This window comes from Bufo bufo, chromosome 4 (assembly GCF_905171765.1).
Source record: "Bufo bufo chromosome 4, aBufBuf1.1, whole genome shotgun sequence".
Taxonomy (NCBI): domain Eukaryota; kingdom Metazoa; phylum Chordata; class Amphibia; order Anura; family Bufonidae; genus Bufo; species Bufo bufo.
In genome coordinates, this window is record NC_053392.1 from 258,687,930 (window position 1) to 258,701,451 (window position 13,522).

At 41.1% G+C, this 13,522-nt stretch overlaps 1 protein-coding gene across 1 annotated transcript in view; it reads right to left on the minus strand.

Annotated features, from left to right (window-relative positions):
• CSMD1 (CUB and Sushi multiple domains 1) overlaps positions 1 to 13,522 on the minus strand; it is a 2,494,699-nt gene that overhangs the window by 375,422 nt on the left and 2,105,755 nt on the right. Inside the window, exons 44-45 of the mRNA XM_040430026.1 lie at positions 1,575 to 1,720; positions 1,155 to 1,235 (exon numbers count right to left, since the gene is read on the minus strand). Of these exons, the coding sequence (XP_040285960.1) occupies positions 1,155 to 1,235; positions 1,575 to 1,720 (227 nt within the window). The remainder of the gene's footprint in view (positions 1 to 1,154; positions 1,236 to 1,574; positions 1,721 to 13,522) is intronic.

Below are 13,522 nucleotides of genomic sequence, written 5' to 3' on the forward strand. Positions count from 1 at the left end.
ATTCATAGTTTTGATGCCTTCATAGTCATGAAAATAAAGAAAACTCTTTGAATGCGAAGGTGTGTCCAAACTTTTGGTCTGTACTGTATGTCTTCATACATGTAGTCTGATCCTACAGTCATCTGTTAATTCATCCTGACTTACTGTACATTTAGTAGATAAGCAAGAGGTTGGGGACAGATAGAAAATTATCATTGCAGGATCAGACTATTCACACTGTTATCATGGAGACACAGATCTGCTTACACACAAAACAGTAGGACATTTTAAATTATAACTATTTGCAATTTGTATTTTTCATTCTAGATGAGAAGAAGGTGGACATAGCCTTTAAATATAATTAAGTAACACATATACATTTTGCAGGAATCACCAAGAACAAATACTTCCTGAAAACATCTATTCAATTAGAAAAAAAACTATTAGGGTTATATGACCATGACCATGCATACAATTCTATAATAAACAAGTAAAAGGGTTATTGCTCTAATTTGTCCATAAAATGAGGTATACAGTAAAAGTTACTATGCAGAGTTTACAAATTTGGTGTCTCAAAGCATAAAGCTGATTTATTTTGGAGTCGGTATCCTGACTTCTTTCAATCTTATCTAACATGTCTAGTTACAGACAACACCAGCTAAAGATGTTTGCTTACAGTCTATACAGCTTATCAAGCAATGACCCTTATTTTGTGCCTCTTATCAGTCCCTTTTTAGTAGCCAGGGCTAAGCAAAAGCATTAGGTGATGATGCATAAGCTTAACACGTTTGATACATTTTACATAAGCCACATTTTAAACGGGGGGGGGGGGGCACTGGTTATCATGGTCATTGTTTGGAACCTATGGATCACATTTAAACATTCAGACCTGTCAAGTTAATTACATTAAATTAGTTAAATCAATAAACATTTGCAAATGAAGAAACGTACAGGACAGCAGGGTCAGACTAGCCCACAAGAGTATCAGAGGATACTTTGGTGGGCCCAGGATCTGAGACCATAAAACGTTCCAATGATCCAGGAAAAAATAGCTGCTTTTAGAGCCAGTCACTTGTCACTAAGGTCTATTTCTTTGATTCAAAATTTGTTTGACTTTATTAATGATTTAGGGAATGGGCAAGTCTGACACTGGAGGGAAGAGTAATGTGCAATACCTATTTCGAAATCATCATCATCTGAAATTATATCAGCTTCTGACACCACTGATGGTGATGGACATTTTTTCAATGGATAAGCTGCAATGGAAAAGAACAGGTGTAAATTTGCAATTGCATCAGAAATGTAGGCATGCAAATATATTGCATTTATGGTAATAAGTGTTGAATATTCTCAATATTGCTAAATATTCTCATACTAATACAGAATATTGTACCCACAGGCAGCTGAGCTTCTATTATAATTAATCAATGCATTCCTTGGATTTAATGCTCTATACTGCATCAATTTGTATAAAGTCATGGTATATTACCATATACATTATAGTTAGAAAATACAGTTTTGTAAATAATTTAGCTTAAATGCTTATGACTGTGTATCAATCAATGTGTGTCATAACATAAATACAGTAAACTGACCATGAAAATTTAAGACAAAGAAACCTCCAGTTGAAAAGTCACTGTGGAACTTAATCAGTACTTGATTGGATGTGCTATATGCCGTTTCTAGAGCTGTATTTCCACTGAAAACACCCAACTGAGGGGAATTTTGGTCGACACCATCCCTAAGAATTAGAAAAAAAGCTATGAAATTATATTGTATATATAGCAGTAATCCTCACACATAACATGTTAAAATCATTTTATGATATTGCTTTTACTGTGCTATTTTTGTGAACTCCCTAAGATCCTGACCACATGAAGAATGAGCATAATACAGTACATTTAATTTTGTAGCTGTATTCTTCATGCATCATTCACTTCAGTCATCAACTGTTACTGAATCAGAATATAAAAAAATCATCCAGGAGACCTTTGACAGCAAAAATTCCTTTTATGTTGTCTTTGTAGGTGGCAATGTCTGAGTTTTAAAAGAATTCTAGTTCTTTTTTGGTGCATGTTCAAGTACATCACAGATTAGCAAGAGGTTACTGAAAATCATTTAACTTATGGCCTTTCACTGCTTTCCCAGAAGTATATTTTGACCACCTGAGTCTACTATGTAAGTTTAGTAAAGAATGACTAAATGAAAGCTCAGTATATTACTTCACAGGAGATGGTATCAGAGTTCCAAATGAAATTCTTCTATCCTACTATAAGTAAAATGTGTACTAAGGAAATGTGTGTGTATATATATATATATATATATATATATATATATGTACACATTACCTTAGTACACATTTTACTTATAGTATGATAGAAGAATTTCATTTGGAGCTCTGATACCATCTCCTGTTCCAAATGCACAAATGCAATTTAATGTGAATACGACCAAATAATGAATATTTTGGTTACAGCAACATGAACATGTTCTGGGGCTATTTTTCATACTCGAGACCTGGCAAACTTATTCCAGTAGAAGGAATGATGAATAGTGAAAAATATGTAGCAATGCTAGATCAATGTTTGGTTCAGGAGCTGGAGAAAGTTCAAGCCAATGGCAACGCAATGTTCTAACAAGACTATGGTGAAATATTTCAAGGACAATAAGATTAGCATTTTGGACTGGCCTGGAATACGGCTAGATCTCAATCCTATTGAGAATTTATGGGTGATCTGCAAGGCCAAATTACAAAAGATGGACTGTATGATGAAAAACAAGATGGTGGAAGCAATAATTCAGGTTTGTTTCGAGAGGAGGCAATCAAGAATAATTGTAAAAATTGCGTTGACTCCATGCCGAACCGAGTTCAAGACGTGATTATAGCAAAGCGAGGACATATTTCATATTAAATAATAGTATTTAAACCTTGTTTATAGGTCGAAGAATAGTTTTATTTCGAATAAAAAATATTTACGAAAAAATCCTTGTGTTCATATTAATTTACACAATACTGTATATATACTGTAAATATATATATATATATACAGATGTATTAGAGTTAACACACATGCCTTACGAGACGTGTTATCTAAATTAAATGCGTTAAGCAAACACCTTCAATTGCTTTTCAATGGCTTTTGTTTCAAGCTAACGTGATGAGTTAAGAAATTTGAGTTAAGAGTTTGTCTGAAACCCTGCTACATCTGTATATATATATATATATACAGTGGGATGCGAAAGTTTGGGCAACCTTGTTAATTGTCATGATTTTCCTGTATAAATCGTTGGTTGTTACGATAAAAAATGTCAGTTAAATATATCATATAGGAGACACACACAGTGATATTTGAGAAGTGAAATTAAGTTTATTGGATTTACAGAAAGTGTGCTATAATTGTTTAAACAGAATTAGGCAGGTGCATAAATTTGGGCACTGTTTTCATTTTATTGATTCCAAAACCTTTAGAACTAATTATTGGACCTCAAATTGGCTTGGTAAGCTCAGTGACCCCTGACCTACATACACAGGTAAATCCAATTATGAGAAAGAGTATGTAAGGGGGTCAATTGTAAGTTTCCCTCCTCTTTTAATTTTCTCTGAAGAGTAGCAACATGGGGGTCTCTAAACAACTCTCAAATGACCTGAAGACAAAGATTGTTCACCATCATGGTTTAGGGGAAGGATACAGAAAGCTGTCTCAGAGATTTCAGCTGTCTGTTTCCACAGTTAGGAACATATTGAGGAAATGGAAGACCACAGGCTCAGTTCAAGTTAAGGCTCGAAGTGGCAGACCAAGAAAAATCTCAGATAGACAGAAGCGTCGAATGGTGAGAACAGTCAGAGTCAACCCACAGACCAGCACCAAAGACCTACAACATCATCTTGCTGCAGATGGAGTCACTGTGCATCGTTCAACCATTCGGCGCACTTTACACAAGGAGATGCTGTATGCGAGAGTGATGCAGAGGAAGCCTTTTCTCCGCCCACAGCACAAAAAGTGCCGCTTGAGGTGGGCTAAAGCACATTTGGACAAGCCAGCTTCATTGTGGAATAAGGTGCTGTGGACTGATGAAACTAAAATTGAGTTATTTGGCCATAACAAGGGGCGTTATGCATGGAGGAAAAAGAACACAGCATTCCAAGAAAAACACCTGCTACCTACAGTAAAATATGGTGGTGGTTCCATCATGCTGTGGGGCTGTGTGGCCAGTGCAGGGACTGGGAATCTTGAGGGACGCATGGATTCCACTCAGTATCAGCAGATTCTGGAGACCAATGTCCAGGAATCAGTGACAAAGCTGAAGCTGCGCCGGGGCTGGATCTTTCAACAAGACAACGACCCTAAACACTGCTCAAAATCCACTAAGGCATTTATGCAGAGGAACAAGTACAACGTTCTGGAATGGCCATCTCAGTCCACAGACCTGAATATAATTGAAAATCTGTGGTGTGACTTAAAGAGAGCTGTCCATGCTCGGAAGCCATCAAACCTGAATGAACTAAAGATGTTTTGTAAAGAGGAATGGTCCAAAATACCTTCAACCAGAATCCAGACTTTCATTGGAACCTACAGGAAGCGTTTAGAGGCTGTAATTTCTGCAAAAGGAGGATATACTAAATATTGATTTCATTTCTTTTTTGTGGTGCCCAAATTTATGCACCTGCCTAATTTTGTTTAAACAATTATAGCACACTTTCTGTAAATCCAATAAACTTCATTTCACTTCTCATATATCACTGTGTGTGTCTCTTATATGATATATTTAACTGACATTTTTTTTCATAACAACCAACGATTTATACAGGAAAATCATGACGATTAACAAGGTTGCCCAAACTTTCGCATCCCACTGTATATATATATATATATATATTCCAAAAAACGGACAGCACATCCAGTAGAAAAAACTGTGGTTTATTCGCCCATGTGGTACAATGAGGCAACTTTTCAGCTCAAACCCAGAGCCTTTCTCAAGCTCTGTGTTTGAGCCGAAACATTGCCTCACTGTACCACAAAGGCGAAAAAAACACAGTTTTTTCTACTGAATGTGCTGTCCGTTTTTTGGATTATTTTATTGGGTAAGGAGCTACACCCTTGGACATAGCACCCGACGTATTACCTGGTAACTGGTGCTGACAATTTTTTCTATATATATATATATATATATATATATATATATATATATATATATTAGCAGAAGGATCCTTAGCACAGTGACCTCCACAGTACCCGCCCCTTGAACAGTGACCCCCACAGCGCCATGCCCTTTTTATGCTAGGGCTACATGACAACATGTGTTGAGTGACATTTTGTCTCAACAATTTTTTATAATGATAGGCTATGGTGTCGCACTGCAACATGCGACATGCTGCGACTGCAACACAACAGTCTAAAAAATTCCATCCAAGATGGATGCATATAGCAGCGTAGTTGTGCCCTATGTGTCATTCGACTTATTGTCGTCCTGTAGCCATAGCCTAAAGCTGACCTATAGCAGTGAAGAAAAATGGCTGGGTTGTTATGGAAGCCAGGAGTTAAACTGTGTGTATGTGAAGACTAAGGGCCTGCAAGCTTCTATTGGCTGATAAGAGACATGTGACCATGTGTATGCCAGTTGGGATATGAGTGAAATACTTGCAGGCTGATATTGGCTAATGCAGGTCATATTTTGGGAATATCTCAGGAACAGTACGTCCTAGAGAGCTAATACCCAGTCTAAAAGCTTTCCGGACACGTGATGTACTTGTGTGCCAAATTTGGTTAAGATCGCTTCGGTCGTTTGGTCGTGCATAAAGAACAGACAGACAGACATCGGGACAGACAGATAGAAACTCATTTTTATAATATAAGATATATATTTATATATATATATATATATATATATATATATAGCATAGCAGGGATGGCCAACCTGCAGCTCTCCAGGGGCTGTAAAACTACAACTCCCACAATGCCCTGCTGTAGGCTAATAGCTGTAGGAAGTGTGGGCATGTTGGGAGGTAGAGTTTTGCAACAGCTGGAGAGCCTCAGGTTGGCCATCCCCGATAAATACATACACACACACACCTATAAATATCCTATCCAGTTAGGAACAGTGAAGGATATTTATATGTGTGTACCTATCCAGTGAAGAACAAATATTTAAAATACATTTCTCAGTGATACAGAATGCAGGGTTTATTTTGGAATCTACGAACGAGTTAATGTGTATGGTTATGTTTATATTATTCAACTATGTTCTTTATTTATAGAAGTTGATTGAAATATGTAATGCATTTTCAACATATTTTCATGATCCACAGCTTTGAGAAGTGCGATTTGGTTGGAAAATTCTGGTATTAGTTTTACATGGTTTACTAAATGTGGGGATTGAAATTTAGGAGGATTAAGTAAAAAATGGATTATCAGAGCTGAGGCTCATTTTTTTTGTATTCCCCGAAGACCTAGCATTAATTGTACTAGTGCCAGCCACTCCGTTTTTAGTTTTATAAAAAGAAAGCTCAATAGAAACCATAGTACCATGAAAATGCTGTCCACTGTACTGGGACCATGTTATAGTGGGAGAGTTCATAAGTGCATTCATATACATTTCATGTAAAAAATATTCAGGATAAAATAATTTATTATTAAAATCCCTGCTTTTAGGAGTCCATTGGGTGCTCCTACTCAGTGACCGACAACCTTTTCTATTGGTCTGTGCATAAAGAGTAGGATCATCTACCGGACTACTAAAGTCAAAATGAGCAATACATGAGTAATAAAGGTTGAAGGTCAAAATGAGGAATATAGGTTATAATAAGAATTTTCATTGGATTTTTTAGATCTTCCCAAAGTGTCTCAATGAAGTTAAATTCAAGAAACTGTGAATGTCAATTCACTTTATACTAACTGCAGTGACTGAAGGCTCAACTTGGTTTTAAGGATTGGATCACTGTCATCAGTGCCGTTTCTAGGGGCGGGCGGGACGGGCGGCCGCCCGGGGCGCTGTCAGAAAGGGGGCGCCAGCAGGGGCGCCCTCTTGTCGTTTCTCTGCCGTGCGCCCTGCCTCCCTCCGACATCTTGCCTGACCTGCGCCCGAGTGCCGGCCCGAGTCCTCTCACTCTTCAGACAGTGCGGGTGGCGCTTACTGACGTCACGCGCCTGCTCCTCCCACTAGGCGGCGCAGGCGCGTGACGTACAGTGAGTGAGTGAGCGCCGCACTGCCTGCCTGTTACCGCCCGCCCTGAGCCCCTGAGCAGTGCTGATGCCTGCTGTGAGGTGAGTGATGGTCTGGGGGGGGGGGGGGGGCATTAATTACAATGGGGGGGCATTAACTACAATGGGGGGACATTAATTACAATGGGGGGCATTAATTACAATGGGGGGGCCACTGTGGGAGACATGAAAATGGGGGCCACTGTCACTGTGGGGGACATTAAGTTTAATAAGGATCACTATGGACATTATTTAGAATGGAGGCTGCTGTGGGTGACATTATAACTATAATGTCTGATAGGCCTAGTCCTGAGCTGAGTTATATTGCCCTGCCCATGCCCTGTATAATAATGTACCCATCCCTGATACCCCTTAGTTATATTACTCCGCTGGGGTAATATAACTAAGGGGTATCAGGGTACATTATTATACAGGGCAGGGTAATATAACTCAGGACTAGGCCTATCAGACATTATACAGTTATAATGACACCCACAGCAGCCTCCATTCTAAATAATGTCCATAGTGATCCTTATTAAAAATAATGTCCCCCCACAGGCAGGCAGTGCGGGCGGCGGCGCTCACTTACTGTACGTCATGCGCCGCGTGACGTACAGTAGTGAGGAGAGCACCGCCGCCCGCACTGCCTGCCTGTTACCGCCCGCCCGGAGCAGTGCTAAGAAAGAAGCCTGCTGTGAGTGAGAGCCTGAGACTGTGGGACAGTGGGTCACTGGGTGCGTCACTGTGACCATCCGTGCAATGTGGTGACACATTTTTTACAATGGGGAGACACTTATTTCATCGAGCAGTTTTGAGGGGGGGGGGGGGGGGGGTTTTGACACTCGCCCTGAGAGAAATTTTACCTAGAAACTGCACTGACTGTCATGTTAGAAAGTCCAATTTTGTCCTATTTGACTAATGAATGCAAAATATCTTCCTTTACTTTCTGATTAGATCATGTACTTCATCCAGCCATCAATTTTGACTAAGTTCCTTGTGCTGATATACAGTAGTTCTAATAAAGCAAAGATCCACCCCCGTGTTTCATGGTAGGAAATGTGTTTTTCTGCAGAAGCATTTTGTTTCAGAAGGTTTTAGGCTTCCTTAAAGAGGTTGTCCGGTCCCAAAATAAATAAAAAATGTATGTGCTCCTAACACACCTCACCATCCATACATATGCCCCCAATACCTGTTTTTCATGCCTGAGTTTTCCTCCCTCCCTAGAAGACATCACATTATCCTGGCAGATCTGTTTACTTTCTCCGCTTCTTGTTTTGTTGAATACATAACTTTATTGATACACAATCCTGGCTGCACTGCACAGTGATGAGTCACAGGCTGGCCACGCCCCCCACTCTGCTCTGCCTGCAGCAGCTACTCCTATAACTCCTGTGTCCATCTTTCTGCACACAGACAGGATTATACTTCTCATTCAGTGCCTGAATCCCATCACTGACCGTCCACAGGCTCTTCCCTCACATGTGTATCTAATCCTATCCTGTGTGATACAGCCTGCTGAGCTGTGTATCTAATCCCATCACTGACCGTCTGCAGGCTCTGCCCTCACATGTGTATCTAATCCTATCCTGTGTGATACAGCCTGCTGAGCTGTGTATCTAATCCCATCACTGACCGTCCACAGGCTCTTCCCTCACCATCTCCAGAGTGTAATAAACAGCTGGACTTGGCAAGCACATCCAAACACATCTTTATCTAATCCTAACATGTATGTGTGCGATACTTCCTGCAGAAGTGTGTATCTAATCCCGTCTTCTATTATACAGCCTGCTGAGCTGTGTATCTAATCCCATTTTGCATGATATAGCCTGCTGAGCTGTGCATCTAAATCCATATCCATTTTGTGGTCTGCAAGACGCAGATCCGCTAAATAAGGATACTGCCCGTGTACGACCTGCATTTTTTTTTTTGCAGTCCCATTGATTTCTTTGGATTTCAGGTCTGCATTATGAGGAACAGAATAGGACATGTTCTATTTTTTTGAAGAACTGACATACGGATGTGGAAAACACATGGACTTCATCAGTGTGCTTTCCACATCCATATATCAATACAGCAAAAGATAGAAAATGTATTATTCTGGTCCTCCTAATGCAGATCTAAAACCCATAGAACTCAATGGCTCTGGAAGAAAATTCACATCTCACATAGGCAGTATCCTTATTTAGAGATGCACAGAGTGGATATGGTCCTGTGCATGGGGCCTAATTTTATCTTTTTTGGTCCTGACTGCTGAAGGGTTTATCTTGGCCCAACATGTGTGATACACGTGAGATAAGACCATGATCAGCAGTATCCTAGTGTATAGACAGTTTCCTGTTCAAAGATTGCTCCCTCTAGATCAGGGGTCAGAAACCTCGGCACTTGAGCTGTTATGAAACTACAACTCCCAACATGTTCCTCCCATTTATTTCTGAGAACAGGCAAGCAAGTGTGCATGCTGGGAGTAATAGCTTAACAGCTGTTGTGCCAGAGGTTGCGGCCCCCTCCTCAGCAATATGTGGGGTACATATGTAAATGAGCTCTCTTCCAAAGAGTAGAAATCTACTTCCAAGAGCCAAACCAAAGACGCCTCCAAAAGAAAGACCTCCATCTATAGATGCAGCTGCTCCCACAGGCAAAAACAACATGCATTGGGAATTAGAGACTGGCCAAAAGGAATTTCCTATAGAATCTGCTAATAGCACCTGGTTGGTCTACTTCTATAGTCATTATAGAGCATTTCTATTTTCAACAGAAAAAAAAACAAAAACTTACAAACAAAGATGTACCTACTGGTACAAAGTTTTCGGTGGAAATTTTCCTAAATCATCTTAAATACTACATTATACAAAGGACTTTCTCCCCATCTAACCTGCATTCTGATATTCACAATAGTAACACTGGACATACGTAGGAATATTTCCCACATCCAACCTGCACTTTGATGTTTATTCCTATAGAGGACAGGCCATAGATACATTAAAACATAATATGCAATGGCTCTATCTACAAAATTTGGAGTCAGAAGTGATCATTTTAGTGCCATGCAACGATTATCCTTGATCTTCTTGATTATAATGACCTCTATAACCACACTTAGGTTTCATGGAACATGTCCGATGGCTTTGTAGAACAGCATTGAGTGCTATGCACTAATATGGCATATACACCCCATGGTTATACATACCACAGGATGGGAACCTAGGCAGTCAAGGTTTCATAAGCTGGATTTTAGTGACCTTTTCATTGCTCGCATAGTCATATTGAGCAATTCTCACATACTAAATCAAATACATATTATAATCAATTTCTATTATAGTTTATTCAAGTACTGTATACTATTATGCAGAGTCCACAGAACCCCCAGTTCTAGTTTCTATACATTTATTGAAAATGCTCCTTATTACACAAAAACCTACTGACTTCAACAACACAAGGATCTCTATGGGAAAAAAAGTTGCATCCAGGCATCTTTTATTCATGGGAGCTGTCCCGGAAATCAGCTGATCGCTACCAGGACAGCTTCTGACACCGCTGGCAATCAGCTGTTGCTTCTGGCACGCTTTTCCCCATAGCAGTTACTGGAGATAACAACACATGCGCAGTACATGATTGTACGGAGCCAGAGCAGAGACGCAGGTGCATGCACACTATAATTGTGCGTACTGCGCCTGCGTTGGGGAAGAAGACGGAGGCCAGCGCTTCGACTTGCAAGAGGTGACGATCCGTCTCCTGCTCAAGCCAGGAAGAGAAGTGGACTGTGGGAGGTAAGTATGTGAGCATTAATCTTTTCTCCACAGGTTAGATTTTTTTAAGCCCGGAGAACCCCTTTAAGTGCAGTTTGGCTTTGTAAGCAGGCATTTTGTGGCATTGGTGCAGCTATGGCTTTTGCTCTGTCAATGTAACCTGTAAATTATATCATTTTTGTTGAAATCTCTCCTTATTGTGCATATTAAAACTTCCACATCACTTTGCTTCAGAGAAGCTTGGATTTCAGCAAAAGTTTCTTCTTTAAAGTTTAGCAGTTTTTCTTCTACCTTACCATGGCTTGGGATGAACAGTTTCACCAGAATGGATTGACAATTTCTAATTTTTGAATATATTTTGTATCATTTATAGTTATTTACAAACTATTTTTGTTTGGATGAAATGGTGCAAGGGTTTCTTAACAGCTAAGGGTCCTAGTACACATACACTACTCACAAAAAGTTAGGGATATTTGACTTGTGGATGAAATTTCAGGATGAACCTAAAATGTACTCTAAACTTTAGAGGGGAACTTAATGTGACCTTCTCTAACTTTTGAATGCACATGTCCAACTGTTTAATGTTTCAGTACTTTCAATGTTCTCTAAAAAGCAGCTTAACGGCAAAATTCACAAAGGGTGTTTGATCCATGAATCATCCAATACATTTCCTGGTTCAATTAGAATTGGTATTTAAACAATCCTCTTCATCATGCTGTTCACATTTTGACATTATGAGACCAAGACGTCACCTAACAATTGATCAACAGTACCTCACCATTGCGAGGCTTTAGCAGGATCTTCTCAGACCAAAATGGCCACTGAGCTTTGAGTTTCACAGAGTGTGATCAGCAGGTTGCAACAGAGATATAGAGAGACTGAGAAGTGGACGTCCTTTGGCCACATACCACACTGATGACAGCTTCATTGTGAACAATGCCCTGCGTAACCCGATGATGAATGCCACTCAACTCCAGGCACATTTAAGGGAGGTGAAAGGCACCCAAGCGTCACGTTAGACCATTCAAAACTGTTTACATCAGTGTGGTCTGTGTGCTAGACAACCTACAAGGGTACCTGACCACAGGTGTCATCATCTTGCATGGGTCAGGGAGCATCTACGCTGGACAAGGGACCAGTGGGCCTCAGTACTGTTCACTGATTAAAGTTGATTTACGCTGAGCAGAAATGATGGCCACTACCTATGTTGGAAACATCAAGGAGAGCGCTATGCATCAATCACTGTTGTTACCAGTTGATCTTTTAGTGGTGGTGTTACAGTGTGGGCAGGTGTGCCTAGTCAATAAAGAACTGCCCTACACTTTGTAAATGTTATAGTGACAAGCCCATACTACTTGAATAACATTATTAAACCAGTCATTGTGCCTCTGCATGAACAACACAGGCCTAATTTAATATTTATTGACGACAATGCGCCAGCTTATCGAGGTTGAATCATTAGGGAACGGCTGCTGGAGACTGAGGTACCTCTAATGGAGTGGCCTGCACTTTCTTCAGAACTGAATACCATTGTAAAACCTATGGGATCAGCTGATTTGCCATGTAGAGGCACGTAACTCTGTACCTCAGAACCTCAATGACCTGAGGGCCACCATTCAAGAAGAGTGGGATGCCATGCATTAGCAGACAATAAGTTGACTTATGAAATAGCATAAGACGTTGTTGTCAAGCTTTAATTGATGATCAAGCCCACATGACAAGTTTTTGTGACATTGAAATTTTTTGTGGGGTTATACACACCACTGCTTTTGGTTTTTGCTTCAATAAATTGTTTGCAATAACTATTGCATGCTTTTACTTAACCCCTTAAGGACGCAGGGCGTATCGGTACGCCCTATTTCCCGAGTCCTTAAGGACTCAGGGCGTACCGGTACGTCCTAGCTTGAACTCAGTATTCCGGCGCCCGAGGGGTTAAACGGAACGGGATTTCGGCTGAAATCCTTCAGCCGGCATCCTGTGACAACGCCAGGGGGGGTCATGTGACCCCCCCGTGTCGGCGATCGCAGAAAACCGCAGGTCAATTCAGACCTGCGGTTTGCTGCGCTTTTTGCAGTTTCTGATGCCCGCGGTCCCTGACCGCGGGGATCAGAAACTTTTGAGTGCCTATAATCAATATTTTTCACCCCCCCCCTGCACCCCTGCACGATTTTATGCCGGCGGGTGGTGCGGGAGGGGTGTCGCATGCGGTGGGGGCGGTGCGGGAGGCGGGCGGTGCGGCAGGCGGGATCGCGATCCCCCGCCCGCCTCCCCATGAATGATCGTTGGCTTCTAGTGGTTATACCAGGGTGCCAGCACATTGCTGGCACCCTGGTATAAACGGCTGACATCTGTGAAGATGTCAGCCGTTTAACCCTTTCCATACCGCGGTCCGTATGGACCGCTGTATGGAAAAAGTTAACTGTCGTCGGTCAGGGAGCTCCCTCCCTCTCCATCGGGGGGCTGCTGTGCCTTTGCAGCCCCCCGATGGAGAGGGAGAGAGCCCCCAGAGAGCCCCCCTCAGCCCTGTGCTTACCCTTCCCCGTCTGTGAAGTTCTGAGCAGACGGGGAAGGTTCCCATGGCAACAGGACGCCTGCTCA